We start from the raw sequence: 20958 nt of genomic DNA on the forward strand, positions 1-20958 counted from the left end.
ACACATAAAACAAGATAAAGGGTACGCGAAGGAATTTGCCCCCCTTCTTGCAGCGGTGTACCGTAGGTCCCTAGACAAGCGTACCATTCCAAAAGATTGGAAAAGGACACAGATCATCCCTGTTTTCAAGAAGGGATGTCGAACATATGTGCAGAAATATAGACCTATATCTCTAACGTCGATTAGTTGTAGAATTCTGGAACACGTATTATGTTCGAGTATAATGACTTTTCTGGAGACTAGAAATCTACTCTGTAGGAATTAGCATGGGTTTCGAAAAAGATGATCATGTGAAACCCAGTTTGCGTTATTCGTCCACGAGACTCAGAGGGCCATAGACACGGGTTCCCAGATATATGCCGTGTTTCTTGACTTCCGCAAGCCATTTGATACAGTTCCCCACCGTCATTTAATGAACAAAGTAAGAGCATATGGACTATCAGACCAATTGTGTGATTGGATTGAAGAGTTCCTAGATAACAGAATGCAGCATGTCATTCTCAATGGAGAGAAGTCTTCTGAAATAAGAGTGATTTCAGGTGTGCCACAGGGGACTGTCGTAGGACTGTTGCTATTCACAATATACATAAATGACTTTGTGGATAACATTGGAAGTTCACTGAGGCTTTTTGCGGATGATGCTGTAGTATATCAAGAGGTTGTAATAATGGAAAATTGTACTGAAATGCAGGCAGATCTGCAATGAATTGACGCATGGTGCAGGGAATGGCAATTGAATCTCAATGTAGACAAAGGTAATGTGCTGCGAATACATAGAAAGAAAGATCCTTTATCATTTAGCTACAATATTGCAGGTCAGCAACTGGAAGCAGTTAATTCCATAAATTATCTGGGAGTAGGCATTAGAAGTGATCTAGAATGAAATGATCATATAAAATTAATCGTCGGTAAAGCAGATACCAGACTGAGATTCACTGGAAGAATCCTAAGGAAATGCAGTCCAAAAACAAAGGAAGTAGATAACAGTACACTTTTTCGCCCACTGCTTGAATACTGCTCACCATTGTGGGATCCGTAACAGATAGGGTTGATAGAAGAGATAGAGAAGATGCAACGGAGAGCAGCATGCTTTGTTACAGGATCATTTAGTAATCGCGAAAGCATTACGGAGATGACAGATAAACTCCAGTGGAAGACTCTGCAAGAGAGACACTCAGTAGCTCGGGACGGGTTTTTGTTGAAGTTTCGAGAACATACCTTCAGCGAGGAGTCAAGCAGTATATTGCTCCCTCCTATGTATATCTCGCGAAGAGACCATGAGGATAAAATCAGAGAGATTAGAGCCCACATGGAGGCATACCGACAATGTTTCTTTCCATGAACAATACGAGACTGGAATAGAATGGAGAACCGATAGAGGTACTCAAGGTACCCTCCGCCACACACTGTCAGGTGGCTTGCAGAGTATAGATGTAGATGTAGATGAATGGTAACCCCGCACCTGCAACAGTATTTATATGACCGACTTCCAAGACCTATTAATTGAACCTGTCAAGATCTGTGCAATCTCATACATTCTTTGGTTTCTATCATCACAATTTGCCAACAAATGATTACATGCAATACTGTAATAATTTGTGAGGCCATCTTTAATTTTGTTTTAGTAAACACTGTAAAAAGCAGGTGCACAAGCAAGTATTTTGTTACTTTGAATGAAAAACTTTCCGTAAAAATGCAGTTTTAAGAGAAAAATAAGTGGTGCTGTTAAACATCGGATCACGCTCTGCCTTGGATGATGTCACACCCGGACTGTGACAAATCGCGCATCTGTGGTAAAAACAGACAGTGGCCTTGCAAGGACTGTACACCATCCTGGATTGCTTAGAGTTCGTCAGAGTAACTGTTAGTGTACCATTCGCAATATTTACAAATATGCTCGGCAAGTGGCGACTATTATTCCCACTTTTATGGTGAGGATTAATTTTGAACATTTATTTCGAACATTCAATTGAGTATTACTAGTAAGGGCTAAAGACAATCTGGTAGCAATGTACCGTAGAGGTCGCCTCTGAACTGTTAAAAGTGCTGTTTAGAATAGAAAGATTTACTGTTGATTGTACATAGTGAATTTCTAAGTATTGTACGTGAGAGACTTTACTCAATGTATTAACTAGAACTTCATACGCTGATTTAAAATCATAGTCCTGATCCCGCTAAGTAGAAGGATAATAGAAACATTTCTTTCAGTGGGCTGGACCAGAATGTGGCCATTCAGACAGGAAACTAAGGTCAGTAAGTCTCCCTTCACTTTCTGGCTGATCACAAAATTAGTTGCCAGGCTTGCATGAATAAGACAACGAACTTTACAAATAACCAACTATTACCATCATTTGAAGGACTATAACTGCCATCCCACATATGATGCTTATCAGCCAGGAAACGAAAGAAATCAATGAGATTGAACAGTGAAAGTGACTGAACTCGGTAGGCACTACCAGGATACCGATGAGACACAGGCAGAAACCAGTGCGAGAACAGTGCTATAATTTACTCGCAAGTGTGGTGAATAAACAGTGGATGTCAACAATGATAACTTGGATCGTGATGGAAGGAGGAAAGAAGATGACACTGGATTGCGGCTGCCTCCAGTGTTGAGGTCAAAAGGAGACGGTGTATCATCATGGAGCTGAATGGGTCTGTGAGATATCTGCAAGCTGCGGTGACTGCTCACCAGTGCCTAGCCCCCCCCCCCCCCCTCCCACCACTCTCCTGGAGCTACTGCAGTAGGCAATACCTGCAGCCATCTTCACTGCCATAGCTGCTGCTGCCTGCATGATGTTGCAACATGTAGCATCATGGTTGCTGGTGCACCGCTCCAACACCATTCGCAAGGTCAAGCAATTAAGTTAAGTCAAGAGTATTTAAAGTATTTGTTAACTGCTGCTAACAGATTACTAAAAATGGAAACCTATGTAAACATCAAGAAGGACCCAGTCTCCGACCATGAATCTTCAGAATTAGAAAACGGAATTAAATGAGGATGGTTCTGTTGAGCCAATAAATATAAAATTGGAGGTTGATTTATCAAAAGTAGAATCTGATTTGAATTTAAATGAGACTGCTAGGTTAGAACCAGTCTCTGATGAGGAAGTCATTGAGTTTGAAGTCAAAAAGTGAAAACAGAATTAATAACTTTATAAGATAATGAAACTGAGCTCAATATGTCTCAAATTCCGTCAGGTCAAGAAAATGCGAGAAACTCCTTTGAAATCAGTGAAAATGCCAAGTGGCAATGTAGAGGCTCCATATTGGATGCAATTATTGTTTGCTAAACTTCAGTTGCATCTTAAGGAAATGAGGGATAGTACACTAAAGTGTTAAAAGATAGTAATAAAGAATTGGAAAGAAAAACTGATTCTAGTAATAAAGAGTTAAGAGATGAAATGACCTCAAAAATGAATAGTTTAAATTATAAAACTGATGCTATCCACCATGATATACCAGTTAAAGTAGGGCAACAGTTAAATAAAAATGTGTAGTACTGTTAATTGCATAATTGGCAAGGTTCACAAAGATTTCCAAGTGCAGATGAACTTTTGTAAGGGAGGTTGTCAGAAAGAATAGGCAACAAATCTAAACTTTGCCCTAAGAGAATAAATGTGGTAAAGGTTAAAGTAGATACCTGTCAGAAAAATATTGAGGAAGTAAATGAAACTTGTACGGAATTTTGTGAAGAGGTGGACAAAAGATGTTCTGACAAGATGGAAGCAGTAGAATTACAGGTAGAAGAATTGAATACTAACTTTTCTAATCTAGAAAATAGACTGACCTCTAGTAGTTCTAGTAATACTACTGTGCAGCATGTGGCTTCAGTTGACGCCGCTTTTATTGGATGTTGACAATTCTTATACATATGATGCACACAAGCAAATTCATCCACTAGAATTCTGGAATGATTTTAAAGATGTTTTGCCTAATGCATGATCATAAAGGGAGAAAATTTTCTTCATAAGAAGTCACTTGTCAGGAGATGCTTTGTGGTAGTCAGCTGACATTATGATAAAGTGGTAAACTCTGTCTGAATTTAAATCTGCATTTCTTAATGAGTACTGGTCACACAATAAACAAAACTATGTTTTAAGAGAATTTTGGAGTGGTAAAAAGTTTGCCCCAGGACGTGAATCAGTAAAAGATTTCTCTAGGAATGTCTTTCACGACTGTCACATCTGACAGAAAAGATGAAACCGGATATGATTATTATGGGTTTAGAAGGTAAGCAGAAAAGAATCATTTCCGCATCTAGAGATAATGTCGATAAATTCATTGAATATCTAGAGAGATTGGAAAAAGTTGCTACGGTGGAGCAGCAAATGCAGAATAGTAACAGAGCTTCTAACAGTCATGTACAAAACAGAAATCAGGGCAATGGGATCGTAAATGTTAGAAGTATGGAGGTTAGGAATACAAGAATTAACTATCAAAATTGGGGCTGTGGCAGAGGAAGAGGCGGTAGACACTCACCATGCTTTTGTAACAATTATTATGACAAAAGAATAGATGTAAACACGGGGTATTGCGACAAGGAGGAGGACAAAATGCTACCATATCTAATACTGTAGCAAATGAACACAACAGGCTGCGTGTGGGGAAACGAAATCCCGTCTATGAGGAAACTGGCACTCAACCAGAGGTAACCATAATGCAGCCAGTAACAAAAACCCAAGCAACAGTCAAGCCAACACACACAGACAGAACAAAGGGATGGTGAAATAGGAAAAGACAGTACCAGTGATGTGTTAAACCACTCTCATAATGTAATGGATAGTATTGTTGATAATCTAGAGAAATGGGTCAAAAAAGAACAAGAATACACTATAGATAATAGGAAAAAGTACTTAACAGATTTGAATCTGATGTGGACGAAGATGAGATAAAAGCTTACATCTTCGATAAGAGCTAAAGTTGAGGTAGCGGAAGTAGACTCAGTTTTGCAAAGTTTGAAAGAGGAGAAATTGATGAATGGGGGGGGGGGGGGGGGGGGGGGGGGGGGGGGGGGGGTTAGCAATAGCAATGTGGTGAAGGAACCTAATAGCTGTATTAACTTGCCACAAATAGTAGAAGCTGATGAGATTATTATAAGTAGCAATGTTGTGCAGAGACACAGTTGCTCAGAGTTAGAGGATAGTTTGGCTGATAGCCAGCAAAAAGAAGTAGAGAGAGTTGTCAAGTGCTTTGATTTAAAATTAGTGGACAGGTTGGAAAAGGCAGCTAAACATGTAGAAATTGATGAGGTGGAAGAAAATTGAGAAGGATTTACTAGAAGATGTATATGAGAAAGCTGTTCAGAGTAAAATAAATCACCCTATTATCAAAACGAACATATCAGGAGTAACAATACATTGCCTTCTTGACAGTGGCAGTGAAGCAAATGCTTTGTCCCAAGCATTTTGTGATTCTATTCCCAATAAAAGTGAATTAACAGTCATGAAAGTAAGTGGTTTAAAAATAATAGGTGCTACTGGAAAAGTTTCTAGACCAGTTCAGCACGGAGCTTTGATACCCATTGGTATAAGCGCTGTAGTAATACATCATCCTCGCTTAATAGTGCTGGGCTTAAGTGTTGATATGTTGATTGGTACTGATTTCCAGTCAAAATATCAGAGAAAGATTGATTTTGACCAGAACAATTTAGTTTTAACTTTACCTGATTCTCAAGTGATAAAATAACCTTTTATAGGAAGTCATATAGGCAGTAATAATGAAACCTTGGAACTGCCTATTAGAGTGATAAAGAATAATGGATACTTACAGGAAAATAATGAATTGGGATACCCAAGGAGTAAAAAGGAATTAAGTCTATGGAATACTGTAGATCTTCAGAGATTTAAAAATAACAGTAACTAGTTACTGTAGGGAGTCTGCCACTCTTTGGCGGATACATGGTTCAGTGTACCGTGCGGTCCCAGCTGGATGGAACTTTATTTCTGTTTCAAGTTTCATTCCCTTCTTCTGTTCTATCATAGTAAGTAAGAATCATGTATGTCCTCATGTTGTATATATTCTATTAGGTTATAAAGTCTTCTTAGCAAGTAATCTTCCTAGCGTATGACAAAAGTAAATTTGGGTACCTATAAAATGATAAGCATGGCTAAAAATAAATAGATAAAAATAAGATCCATAAAAAGGGTTAGTAAATACATAGCAGAGATACACTATGCATTAGATGATGTTATTATAGCTAGGAATGCTTACAAACAATCCATTAGAATCTGCATAAAGCAATAATTTCGGTGGGAGTAAGGTTGTCTGAGGAGAAGAAAGGGTAGGAATGTAATGCCCCTAGAGGCAAGCAATAGCATTTTAACTTTAATCAAAGGGAGATGTGTGGAAGTGGTGTGAGAATCACACCAAATATATAAATAAATAAGGAGATTAGTGCACTGACAAAAAGACAAAAGGAGAAAGAAGTGACGAAATAAATGTACTTTGAAAATGAGTAAATGGAGAAGTGAAGTAAATAGGCTGAGATATATGATTAAATGGAGAATTGATGAATAATTTCCCTCACGTATCATCAAATGGTGGAAAAATGCTTAATTTTGCTTAAGGCACATAGTAAATTTAATTGGTAAAAATAGACAACAGAATCCTACAAAAACGTTGGGAAATGCAGATCATAAAAATCAATACGTTGAAAATAAAAACAAATTTTAATAATGCATACAACAAGGCAAAGTAAGTGCTGTTAAGCAAATGACTTCTTTAGTAAACTAATCCACATGATAACTGAGCCAAGCAAAAGTAAAACTTGCAAAGGTTATTCGATCTTCTAAGTTAATGGAACATCTCAAATAATAAAATAAACTGCAAATTTGCCAAAAAGTCACTGTTTAAGAACATAAAGGTAACTGGAATACATAAAAGCTATGATTTATAAAAGAAAAGAAAAGCATGAATGTCAAGTTTGTGATTCAGGCTAAATTATGAAGTAAAATGACTTGTTTTCTCAAATATAACTTATTGCTAATTGTCTTTCTGACAACATCTTAATTATTAGCACTCTTGCCAGAATATAGACCGTAAAATGCGCTTTGTCCTCCCTTCGATGTAAGTTGAGAACAGAAGCTTAGGCTATGTTGTCTGTTTCTCAGGGACATGGAGACTGCATGAAAGACTACCTTCAAGCTACAGTGGGAATGGACGCATGGACGACCCAAACTGCAGTGAAACATTCCCTTTCCTTTTACAATAAAATAGAATGAAAAAGTAAATTATAATCCCACATTTATAATCAGTTAGTGAAAAAGTGTAATACAGATGCCCACCTTAGTGCCTACGATTGTGGTGAGTCAAGTGAAAAAAATGCATGCGAGTTTCTTTTCAGGTAAAGACTGAAAAATTTACAAAAACAATAATAATTTTGTAACTATTGAAAAATTTATGTAATGTTTCTATGTAAATTTTGTAAATGATTTTGTGAAAGTCTTTTACATTATATTTTCTATGTGTGTATATAAGCATGATTAATTTTGTATGTGTAGTAATAAGGAAATTTCTAAAAAAATCAATTTTATTTAAAAGAGGTAAACTAAATCATTACATCACTTGTTTTTCTGGATATTTAATTTTATTCAAAAATAGATTGTTACACAAAAATAAATAGGGGGTGATGACACAAAGAAAGTGGTGTATCATGTGTGAGAGACGAGTGAGTGTGCCAGGACTTCCCCAGTTCACTACTAGTAGAGACATGTCACCTTAACGCATCTGCGCCTAGCGCACAAGTATTACGTCACAATTAAGTATGAAATTAAAAGTCAAAATTTACATTTAAAACTTTGTTAAAATATAGTTTAGTGCTCTCTGCCGCCGTTGGATAAGCAGCTGCCAGCAGCAAGTTGTATACTCTTAGTTCACTTATTTGTTACATAGTTTAATTCTTAATTTCTTTGCATGTTGTTGGGTACTTGTATTGTTTAATTCATAAATTTCGGGCGTATTATAGTATTTGAGAGTTGTAGCATCTCACTTTAGTACCTGATTGTAGCGCAGTCGTTAGGCATTTGTACAGGTTAGTTCATACATTCTTTGCGTGTTTCCCTTGCGTTATCTAGGCACGGACTCGTGTTTCAGTAACTGTTGTTCAACACCGATTAGAATGGACAGGGACTGTGATTGCTGTGTTTGGATGAGGGCTGAGTTGGCATTCCTTCGCTCACAGCTGCAGGCGGCGCTGACTTCGGTCGCGCAGCTTGAGGCTATTGCCAATGGGCGCTACTGTGGGGAGCTGGACTTGGGTATCACGGGGATGTCAACTTTGTCCCGTCTGTCCCCAGATCGGTCTGCCGCTGTGGTTGCCACGGTTGCTGCCTGCAGTGGGGCTGAGCCCTCGCCTGTGGTTGATTGGGAGGTCATTCCAAGGCGTGGCAGGCAGCGAAAGACGTCCCCGGAGGCTAGTCAGAAAGCCTCCCCGGTGCGTCTGATAAACAGGTTTCAGGTACTGTCTCTGGCTGAGCCAGATGCAGCTGCCTGCCTTGTTTCAGAGGATGATTGTCAGACTTCAAGGTCCGGGCAATCGCAGAAGGTGGGCTTATTGGTAGTTGGGAGCTCCAATGTTAGGCTCATAGTCCAGTGTGCACTCCGTGTGCATTCCGGGTGGAGTCATTCCTGATGTGGAAAGGATCCTTCCGGATGCCATGAAGAGCACAGGGTGCAGCCAGCTGCAGATGGTGGCACATGTCGGCACTAATGACGTGTGTCGCTTTGGATCTGAGGAAATTCTCTCTGGATTCCAGCGGCTGTCTGATTTGGTGAAGGCTGCCGGTCTTACTTACGAGATGAAGGCAGACCTCACCATCTGCAGCATCGTTGACAGAACCGACTGTGGACCTTTGGTGCAGAGCCGGGTGGAGGGTCTGAATCAGAGGCTCAGACGGTTTTGCGACCGTGTTGGCTGCAGATTTCTTGACTTGCGCCATAGGGTGGTGGGGTTTCGGGTTCCGCTGAATAGGTCAGGAGTTCACTACACTCAGCTGGCGGCTACACGGGTAGCGGAGGCTGTGTGGCATGGACTGGGTGGTTTTTTAGGTTAGAAGGCCTTGGGAAAATACGGGGTAGGCTGCAATCTCAAAGGGTGCATGGCAAATACAGGACGTGCTTGGATCAAGGAACAGTCGGATTTGTAGTTGTAAATTGTTGTAGTTGTGCTGGGAAAGTCCCTGAGCTTCAAGTGCTAATAGAAAGCACAGAAGCTTAAATTGTTATAGGTACAGAAAGCTGGCTAAAGCCTGAAATAAGTCCTGCAGAAATTTTTACGAAGTCTCAGACGGCGTTCCGGAAAGATAGATTAGGCAGAATTGGTGGTGGAGTGTTTGTGTCTGCCAGTAGTGGTTTATCTTGTAGTGAAGTCGAAGTAGATATTCCGTGCGAATTGCTATGGGTGGAGGTTATACTTAACAGCCGAACTAAGTTAATAATTGGCTCCTTCTACCGACCCCCAGCCTCCGATGATATAGCTGCTGAACAGTTCAGAGAAAATTTGAGTCTCGTAACAAATAAATACCCCACTCATACAGTTATACTTGGTGGGGACTTCAACCTTCCCTCAATATGTTGGCAAAAATACTTGTTCAAAACTGGTGGTAGGCAGAAAACATCTTCCGAGATTGTCCTAAATGCTTTCTCCGAAAATTATTTCGAGCAGTTAGTCCACGAACCCACACGAATTGTAAATGGTTGTGAAAACACACTTGACCTCTTAGCCACAAACAATCCAGAGCTAATAGAGAGCATCATGACTGATACAGGGATTAGTGATCACAAGGTCATTGTAGCTAGGCTCAATACCGTTTCTTCCAAATCCACCAGAAACAAACGCAAAATAATTTTATTTAAAAAAGCGGATAAAGTGTCACTAGAAGGCTTCCTAAGAGACAATCTCCATACCTTCCGAACTGATTATGCAAATGTAGACGAGATGTGGCTCCAATTCAAAGATATAGTAGCAACAGCAATTGAGAGATTCATACCTCATAAATTGGTAAGAGATGGAACTGATACCCCATGGTACACAAAACAGATCCAAACACTGTTGCAGAGGCAACAGAAAAAGCATGCGAAGTTCAGAAGAATGCGAAATCCCGAAGACTGGCTAAAATTTACAGACGCATGAAATATGGCACGGACTTCAATGCGAGATGCCTTTAATAGGTTCCACAACGAAACATTGTCTCGAAATTTGGTAGAAAATCCGAAGAAATTCTGGTCGTATGTAAAGTACAAAAGCGGCAAGATGCAGTCAATACCTTCGATGCGCAGTGACGATGGTGTTTTTACTGACGACAGTGCCGCTAAAGCCGTGTTATTGAACGCAGTTTTCCGAAATTCCTTCACCAAGGAAGACGAATGGAATATTCCAGAATTTGAAACACGAACAGCTGCTAGCGTGAGTTTCTTAGAAGTAGATACCTTAGGGGTTGCGAAGCAACTCAAATTGCTCGATACGGCAAGTCTTCAGGTCCAGATTGTATACTGATTCGGTTCCTTTTAGATTGCACTGTTACAATAGCTCCCTACTTAGCAATCATATACAACCGCTCGCTCACTGATAGATCTGAACCTACAGAATGGAAAATAGTGCAGGTCGCACCAGTGTTTAAGAAGGGTAGTAGGAGTAATCCATCAAACTACAGACCTATATCATTGACGTCGGTTTGTAGTAGGGTTTTGGAGCATATACTGTATTCAAACATTATGAATCACCTCGAAGGGAATGATCTATTGATACGTAATCAGCATGGTTTCAGAAAACATCATTCTTGTGCAACGCAGCTAGCTCTTTATTCACACGAAGTAATGGCCGCTATCGACAGGGGATCTCACGTTGATTCCGTATTTCTAGATTTCCGGAAAGCTTTTGACACCGTTCCTCACAAGTGACTTCTAATCAAGCTGGGGGCCTATGGGGTATCTGGTTTCGTGATTTCCTGTCAGGAAGGTCGCAGTTCGTAGTAATAGACGGCAAATCATCGAGTAAAACTGAAGTGATATCAGGTGTTCCCCAGGGAAGCGTCCTGGGGCCTCTGCTGTTCCTGATCTATATAAATGACCTAGGTGACAATCTGAGCAGTTCTCTTAGGTTGTTCGCAGATGATGCTGTAATTTACCGTCTAGTAAGGTCATCCGAAGACCAGTATCAGTTGCAAAGCGGTTTAGAGAAGATTGCTGTATGCTGTGGCAGGTGGCAGTTGATGCTAAATAACGAAAAGTGTGACGTGATCCACATGAGTTCCAAAAGAAATCTGTTGGAATTCGATTACTCGATAAATAGTACAATTCTCAAGGCTGTCAATCCAACTAAGTACCTGGGTGTTAAAATTACGAACAACTTCAGTTGGAAAGACCACAAGATAATATTGTGGGGAAGGCGAGCCAAAGGTTGCGTTTCATTGGCAGGACACTTAGAAGATGCAACAAGTCCACTAAAGAGACAGCTTACACTACACTCGTTCGTCCTTTGTTAGAATATTGCTGCGCGGTGTGGGATCCTTACCAGGTGGGATTGACGAAGGACATCGAAAGGGTGCAAAAAAAGGGCAGCTCGTTTTGTATTATCATGTAATAGGGGAGAGAGTGTGGCAGATAAGATACGCGAGTTGGGATGGAAGTCATTAAAGCAAAGACATTTTTCGTCGCGGCAAGATCTATTTACAAAATTTCAGTCACCAACTTTCTCAACCGAAAGCGAAAATATTTTGTTGAGCCAAACCTACATAAGTAGGAATGATCATCAAAATAAAACAAAAGAAATCAGAGCTCGAACAGAAAGGTTTAGGTGTTCGTTTTTCCCACGCGCTGTTCGGGAGTGGAACGGTAGAGAGATAGTATGATTGTGGTTGGATGAATCCTCTGCCAAGCACTTAAATGTGAATTACAGAGTAATAATGTAGATGTAGACAATAATGTTACAAATATCATGTTTGTATGTACCTAGACTTGATAGTTTCTGTAAAAATGCAATTTTAAGAGAAAAATAAGTGGTGCTAAATAATAAAGTTAGAAAGCCAGAATTTGATCAGAATGTGCCTATGGAGCTCATAAATAAGTGGTGCAAGTTTCAAAGATAAAAAACGAAAATTAACACTGGAATCCATGTTTTTAGGAAAAATGGAAGGCACAAAATATGGAACTTAGAAAGGTAAAAATTTGGTTTATGCTTCAGTTCACCCAAAAAAACCATAACTAAGAGACCATGTTAAGCTAACTCTTATAGTTTTTGAGTAATTAAGTAAAAACCAGATTTGAAACTAAAATATAACCAATTTTTGTAGATTAAATACCTGTAATTTTAATAGTAGAGAATTTTGGTTAAAGCAGATGATAAAACCTACCAAATAATAGAGCTATACCAAATTTTTGAGTTGTTGCATTAATAACAGCCAATACAAGTCTAGTAAAGGTTGGTTCAGAGGTAATGATCTACCGTTAGTCCCATTATAAAAATTCTGGAAGGCAAATTTTTATTCAAGCGAGCTGAAACTTTTTCTGGGCTTTCAAATAACTTACTTGAATAGATGTAAAAATTAAGAAGTTTCTGAATTAATTAATAACTATGATATTATACCTAAAAACAAAGATGATGTGACTTACCAAATGAAAGTGCTGGCAGGTCGACAGACACACAAACGAACACAAACATACACACAAAATTCAAGCTTTCGCAACAAACTGTTGCCTCATCAGGAAAGAGGGAAGGAGAGGGAAAGACGAAAGGATGTGGGTTTTAAGGGAGAGGGTAAGGAGTCATTCCAGTCCCGGGAGCGGAAAGACTTACCTTATGGGGAAAAAAGGACGGGTATACACTCGCACACACACACATATCCATCCACACATATACAGACACAAGCAGACATATTTGGTCTTTAAATATGTCTGCTTGTGTCTGTATATGTGTGGATGGATATGTGTGTGTGTGCGAGTGTATACCCGTCCTTTTTTCCCCATAAGGTAAGTCTTTCCGCTCCCGGGACTGGAATGACTCCTTACCCTCTCCCTTAAAACCCACATCCTTTCGTCTTTCCCTCTCCTTCCCTCTTTCCTGATGAGGCAACAGTTTGTTGCGAAAGCTTGAATTTTGTGTGTATGTTTGTGTTCGTTTGTGTGTCTGTCGACCTGCCAGCACTTTCATTTGGTAAGTCAGATCATCTTTGTTTTTAGGTATATTTTTCCTTCATGGAATGTTTCCTTCTATTATAACTATGATATTAAAAACATTATGTGTCTGAGAAAGTGGTCTTTCTGAGGCTGCTGCTATGTGTTAAAACAGTACACAACAAATGTTCCTTCGCCCATCCGATGCAGCGGCACCTATATAAATACAGCCTGAGAGGCAGTAAGGAGGTTCACTTCACACTTAGCCACTGTAAGATCCACGTCTGTTAAATGTCGGATTGCGCTCTGCCTCGGATGATGTCACAGATGGACTGAGACAATGGATCGCTTAGAATTCGCCAAAGTAACTTTTAGTGTGCCGTCCATGAAATTTACAAATACGTGTGGTAAGTGATGACTATTACTCCCATTTTTATGGCGACCATTAATTTTGAACATTTATTTCGAACCTCCAATTGAGTATTATTAGTCAAGTCGAAAGACAATCTGGTAGGAATTTACCATAGAGGGCACCTCAGAACTTTTAAAAGTGCTGTTTAGAATAGAAATATCTACTGTCGATTGCATATAGTGAATTTCAAAGTGTTGTACGTGGGTCACTAAAACAGAAATGCACACTATTTTTTTTTTAAATCCATCTTATATTCTACTTGTTTGAAAGTTTTACAGTGTGTAGATACATCCTTTAGGAACAATATCTTCATTTTTCCACATAATTTCCATCCCTCTCAACTGCCTTATGCCATCTTGTAACCAGCCTCTGTACACCCGCACAGTAAAATTCTGGACCAACCTGTTGGAGCCACTGTTTGGCAGCGTGCACAAGGGAGTCATCATCTTCAAACCTTGTTCCACGAAGAGAGTCTTTCAGTTTCCCAAAGAGTTACATGGTTAGTTACATGGAGTCAGGTCAGGACTGTAAGGCGGGTGTTTCAGTGTTGTCCATCCGAGTTTTGTAGTCGCTTCCATGGTTTTTTGGCTGACATGTGGCCGTGCATTGTCGTGCAAAAGCAGAACATCCTGCTTTTGCTGATGTGGTCGAACATGACTCAGTCGAGCTTGAAGTTTCTTCAGTGTCGTCACATATGCATCAGAATTTATGGTGGTTCCACTTGGTATGATGTCCACAAGCAAGCGTCCTTCGGAATGAAAAAACACTGCAGCCATAACTTTTCCAGCAGAAGGTGTGGTTTTGAATTTTTTTTTTTTCCGTGGGTGAATTTGCATGCTGCCACTCCACTGATTGCCTCTTCGTTTCTGGTGAAAAATGATGGAGCCATGTTTCATCACCTGTCACAATTCTTCCAAGAAATTCATCTCCACCATTCTCGTACTGTTCCAAAAGTTCGCTGCATACCGTTTTTCTTGTTTCTTTGTGAGCCACTGTCAACACCCTGGGAACCCACTTGCCACAAACCATTTTTAACGCCAAAACTTTCAGTATTCTGCAAACACTTCCTTCCCCTATCCCAATGTAGTGTGGCAATTCGTTCACTGTGATGCATCTGTCAGCAGTCACCAATTCGTTAACTATCTGCACATTGTCCCGAGTGTGTGCAGTACGAGGCCTGCCGCTTCGAGGACAATCCTCAATATTGCTATGCCCGCTTTCATCACGTAACCTGCTTGACCACCGACTAACTGTACTGCGATCGACAGCAGCATCTCCATACACCTTTTTCAACCTCTTGTGGATGTTTCCCTCTGTCTCATTTTCACAGCACAGGAATTCTATGACAGCACGTTGCTTCTGACGAATGTCAAGTGTGGCAGCCATCTTGAAGACATGCTGTGATGGTGCCACTCACGGGAACACGTTGAACTAAGTTTGAAAACAAGCGGGAAGGATGTATCTACACACTGTAAAACTTTCATGCATGCAGAATGAAAACTATATTTTTACAAAAATAGTGTGCATTTCTTTTGGAGTGACCCTCGTACATGAGAGACTTTACTCAAAATATGTATTAACTAGAATAAATGAAAAGCACCAGTTTGCTTTTGTTCTACAATAGACCAAAAGCAAACTGGTGCTTTTCATATATTATAATGTTGTTCTACCAAGAACTGATGAAAAATTCTGTTAACATGATATTAACTAGAAATTTATACTGTCATTTAAAATCATAACCCTGATCCCGCTAAGTAGAAGGAGAATAGAAACATTTCTTTCAGAGGGCTGGACCAGAATGTGGCTGTCCAGACAGGAAACTAAGGTCAGTATGTTTCCCTTCGCTTTCTGGCTGACCACAAAATTAACTGCCAGGCTTGCATGAATAAGACAGTGAACTGTACAAATAACCAGCTATTATCATCAGTTGAAGAACTATACCTGCCACCCCACACAGTCAATACTATTTATAAAATAATTTACAGACGTAAAGCTGACATTTTTTCACATACCACTGAATGTTCCAGCAGCTAGTACAGATGGCACATATGGATGATATGCGAGGGCCGTTGTGCAAGAAGTTGTTTCCAATGTTTTCTGTGGAGCAGCTGTAGGGTCGAAATTCTTTCTGTTAAGTAGCACCGACAAATAAAAAAGTGTTAGGTCTAAATGTATAAACCAGATGGGAAAAAAACATTTCAACAATATGATCATTTATATTTGCAAAAATTACAGTCAACTTCAGAGTGAAATCTTCCATCTACAATTTAATAATAATCCATCACAATGATTGCTGCTTTCTCTTACGGTCACATTTTATTGATGTAGATTTGCAATAATGTGTCTTTCATTATTTTGTCTAAAAATCAGTTTTACATGTTTTTTGAAGCATTACCACCCTTAACCGATCACAACATTAATAATAATCTTCTTATTGTCTAAAAATATGTTTTTGATGCACTCAATATTCCTCACTATCAAAACTTACACCAAACTTAAAGCCTATATTGCTTTGATCTTCTTTCTTCAGCCTCCTCTCCATGACCTCTTGTAGCAGTTCCAAAGTATGAGAAAAAATTTCCAACATTATTTCACCTTGATAGAAATCGTTAACACAGAATAAATCTTTCATTCTGCAGCAGAGTGAGTGCTGTTTCGAAACTTCCTGGCAGATTACGAGTGTGTGGCAGACCAGGACTTGAAGCTGGAACCTTACATTGCCAACTGAGCTCTCCCAGAAAGACACACAATCCACGTCCACAGCTTCAGTTCTGCCATTACGTCTCTCTTACTATCCAAACTCAACAGGAGTGCTGCTGCATACCTTTCCTTCGTACCTCCACTCCGTGAAGAAATGTGGTAGCCCACCAAGTTGTGCAGGATAGATTCCATAAGCAGAGGAGAGATACTGGCAGTACTGACAGTACAAAAGCATGATGCGAGGCACATCAGCACAATCTCTCAGTGGCAGGGTTGAGTTGATATGGTGGGCCGTTGTCAGGAGTATGACCAATGGTTGCTCAAAGAAACATCATTATTAGTCATTAATTTTATTGAAGAATACACTACAACACTCATAGCAATACTCTGCAGTGGCAATAACCCATCGCCTCTTCGTGTGTGTGCTGAAGGCAGCCTGTTTGATGCCAGCGGCTGGGCAGGAATGCTGACACATGGTGGTTGTGGCAGCACGTGTACTGTCTCAACAGGGCTCTGCAGCTCAGTCAGCTGCCGTGATTCTAGCAGAGGAAGGTAGCACAGTCCTCTGGAGTGGTGTCCACCCTTGCAAAAGAAAGCACAGTGTGTCCACAGTGATGGACTTAGTGTCAGCAGAAGGCCTGCAGATGGCGGATGCCACGATTCATGGTGGCTGCTTGTAAGAACGCGTCACCACTGACTTTGCCTTGTAGAAGGTGCTGCCATACTGGAGGCCCTTTGGCTAAAAATAAAGGGTATTTGTTCTGGTTCAGGGCCTACTTGTTTTGTTGAAGCACCATTTCAAACTACATACACTGTAACAACCCACAGCTTGAAGGTGTAGCCTTTTCTGCAGTACCGCTGTTACTGAGTTGCCCCTGACGTAACTTGCTATGTGGAAACTGACCAGTGGCATTGCCGCAGCTGATGTAACAGTACTTTGGTCTGCTATGCACTTGCCTACTCCCATGGCCTTTTCCAACAGTCAGGGCAGCATTGCTACTTTACTCAAAGGGAAACTCCCCATCACACCCCCTCAGATTTAGTGGTAAGATGGCCCAGTGGATAGCCTGTCAAGAACTTAAGACAGGTCAAGTATGAAAACAGGAAGAAGGTGTACTGAACCATGGAAAAAAAGCAGCAGTGAAGGGTCCAAGCTTAATAACTATAATCTGCAATATCGAGTGAAAACAAACAGCCATGGCATTGTGGCTAACTGGTTACAGTGTTGGACTGCAAGCCAGATGAGCCGTGTTCGAAATTCACTCATGTTATTTACTTCGCCCCCCCCCCCCCCCCCTCCCAACATTATGATCTTTGGCTTCCCTCTGACAACCATGCCTCCATCCTTGCTACCCTCGTTTTCCTTTCCCTGTTGCTTCATAATCTGGGTTGTGAGTAACTGAACCCACTTTCCCTTCTTCCCTTTCTTTCCCCTCTCTCCTCCCTGATGAAGGAACATTTGTTCCGAAAGCTAGGAACGTAAATTTTCGGTTCTGTTTTTTGTGTATCTATCGGCTGTACTGAGCTGAGGTAAGTACTGGCCAGCCCCTCTATCTCTTTGTTAGTATTTGTTTCACGTCTTTATATGAGATTTTCCATTAATCATTTTGGTAATTATATTATGAAATTATCTTTGCATGTACCATCCACTTCTTTTTCTTTGATTGCCTGAAGCAACAAATGGGAGTCTAGCGAACACAAACTCAGTATTTAACATGATCTTACCTACTGACACTGTACAGGGAGACTGATCCCCTGTGGTCACACCATGCCTCATGCTTCACAGCACTGGATGCCACAGCTAAGATACTGCCATTGCAGTTCCATGACACTCCTGTGACTTTTACCTGTTTTGGAAGCAACAAGTTAGATATACTATATAAATATATTAGCCATTTCAATAAAGCACACTGGACCCATACCTCTACGTCACATGCTGCACTAGATGGCTGTAGAGTGTACAACTTTTGTGCTTGAGTTATGTCATCTTCATAATTGTTTGCATAGCGTAAATCATCAAATGCACGGCTTCTGTTATTCTTTTCGAGTTCTGTTATGACTGCAGGGCAAACCCTGTTTAAAAATGAAGCAAGTCTAGAGTAGTCCACTTGAGGAGCACAGTAAGTCTGCTCTTTCTCCTCTGTCTGAATCTAAAACAGAAATGATGAACACACAAGATAAGAACATAGGCAACCAAAATACACAAAAGTACTTACTTGTTCACTGACACTGTTTTACTTAGTAGGCAACACTTGTGTAACACAACTGAAGAAAAAGAGTAAAACTTTCATATTCATATAAATCTGGACAAGAATAACTCAAACAGAGTCATGGTAAATAATTAACTTACTTACTATGGTGATAAGTATTAGCAGCACAGCACTATACACACTGCTGGAAAAAGAATGTTGCAACTCTAGGAAGGAGTTGTGTGACTTAAATGGAATTTCGAAGGCATTTACCTACATCTTATTAAAGATGACATCTTTCAAATTTCACATCAGTTGCATAAGAGTGGCGCTAGTAGTACCACTATGAGGATGCAAATTAGGTTTGCTTTAAATATATGCTGTAACAGTAATGAGTGTTAATTGCCTCTGAGACTGGACACAGTGGGTTGATGTTAACAAAGCATGCCTTTAAGGCGACAAAGATGCCATTATCAACACCTCATGAAACTGAAAAAGGTAATGTAATAGGGCTACGAGAAGCTGGAAGTTCCTTATGTGATATTGTAAAAAGACTTGGTAGGAATGTAGCCAGTGTACACAATCACTGGCAATGGTAGCTATGCAAAAGTATGGCAGCAAGACTGGGCTCCAGATGGCCATTTGGCATTACCGAGAGGGAAGACCATCGTGTTCAGCATATGGTTGGTTGGTTGGTTTGTTTAAAAAGAGAGGGGAAGGGACCAAACTGCTAGGTCATCAGTTCCTTGTTCTGAATAAAACAATGCCACAAGGGTGAGAATAAAACAAGAGAGACTGACAACACAAAACGGAGAGAAAGGAAAAACCACAAGAACGACAGAATAGCAACAAACACTTAAATTGACAAAAGGGGGGAAGAAAACCACAGAAACGCAAGAAACAGGTAGAAAAGATTAAAATGACAAAACAGATTACCATGGCTGGCTGACCACGAGAATAAAAAGGAGAAGCCAGCCAATCTGCAACACACTCAAAACTCCACCCTAAAAGCACTACGGTGGAGACACAGAGGGACAAAGGACATGCACTAAAACTTAGATCAAATGATAAAACCCACCCTCATGAATAAAACGTAAAACTAAATAAGCCGATGAGGCATTGTCAGATCAAATTAGCAGCAACGAGTCCGTAACCGAAGATTTCGTCACAGGGCAGTCAAAGTGGGACAGCGCACCAGAATATGGGCCACTGTCAACAGGGCGCCGCATCGACACTCAGGCAGGTCATCAACGTGCAGGAGGTGGCCGTGGGGCACCGAAGCGTGGCCAATGTGGAGCTGGCAGAGAACCACAGAATCCTTGCAAGGGGCCCGCATGGAGGACTGCCACACATTCGTAGTGCCCTTAATGGCATGCAGTCTGTTGTGCATACTGAGACTATGCCATTCCATTGCCCAAAGCCTAAAAACCTGGCAATGTAAAAACGAACATAGGTCAGTTATTGGAATGTCGATCTCCATAAGTGGTTCCCATGAAGCCTGTTTGGCCAGCCTGTCAGCAAGTTTGTTGCCTGGGATTCCGACTTGCCCTGGGTCCACACAAACACCACTGAATGACCGGACCATTCCAGGGCATAGATGGACTCCTGGATGGTTGCTGCCAAAGGATGGCGAGGGTAGCACTAGTCGATAGCTTGTAGGCTGCTTAAGGAGACAGTACACAGAAGAAACGACTCCCTAGGGCATGAACGGATTTGCTCAAGAGCACGAGATATAGCCACCAGCTCTGCAGTGAAAACACTGCAGTCATCGGGCAAGGAATGCTGTTCAATATGTCCTCGATGGACACATGCAAAGCCAACGTGACCATCAGCCATCAAGCCATGGGTGTAAACCACTTCATGGCCCCAGTGCATGTCAAGAATCTAGAGTAAGTGACAGCGGAAAGCTGCGGGGTGAACTGAGTCCTTTGGGCCATGTGAAAGGTCCAGCTGAAACCGCTGCCTAGGTGTACACCATGCAGGTGTACGCGAATGGACCTCGAGTATAGGTGGTAAAGGCAAGGACTTCAGTTCAGATAGTAGGGACTGGATGTGAACTGCAATTGTAAGCCCTGGCCTGGGCCTCCGATGCGGGAGATGAACCGCCGTGGGTGGGAAAAGGAGATGGTAATTCGGATGTGCAGGAGAACTACAAACGTGTGCAATGTAACTGGTGAGCAGTTGTGCACGCCTGACCTGCAATGGAGGGACTCCAGCCTCCGCCAGGACACTGGTCACCGGACTCATCCTAAAAGCTTCCGCTGCTAGTCGAACGTCACAGTGGTGCACTGGATTGAGTACATGCAATACTGAAGGTGCCGCCGAACCATAAACCAAACTCCCATAGTCAAGGCAGGATTGAACAAGAGCTCTGTAAAGCTGCAGCAGAGCAGAGCAATCTGCACCGCAGTTGGTGTAGCTCAGGCAACGGAGGGCATTGAGGTGCTGCCAGCACTTCCACTTAAGCTGACGAAGGTGAGGAAGCCAAGACAATCGGGCATCAAAAACCAGTCCTAAAAATCAATATGTCTCCACTACCGTGAGGGG

At 41.0% G+C, this 20958-nt stretch overlaps 1 protein-coding gene across 1 annotated transcript in view; it reads right to left on the reverse strand.

Moving 5' to 3' along the window:
- LOC126092321 (cytoplasmic dynein 2 intermediate chain 2-like) overlaps nt 1–20958 on the reverse strand; it is a 103563-nt gene that overhangs the window by 45426 nt on the left and 37179 nt on the right. Inside the window, exons 3-5 of the mRNA XM_049907853.1 lie at nt 18145–18372; nt 17948–18069; nt 15535–15650 (exon numbers count right to left, since the gene is read on the reverse strand). Coding sequence (XP_049763810.1) covers nt 15535–15650; nt 17948–18069; nt 18145–18372 — 466 coding nt within the window. The remainder of the gene's footprint in view (nt 1–15534; nt 15651–17947; nt 18070–18144; nt 18373–20958) is intronic.

This window comes from Schistocerca cancellata, chromosome 7, assembly GCF_023864275.1.
Source record: "Schistocerca cancellata isolate TAMUIC-IGC-003103 chromosome 7, iqSchCanc2.1, whole genome shotgun sequence".
NCBI classification, from domain to species: Eukaryota; Metazoa; Arthropoda; class Insecta; order Orthoptera; family Acrididae; genus Schistocerca; species Schistocerca cancellata.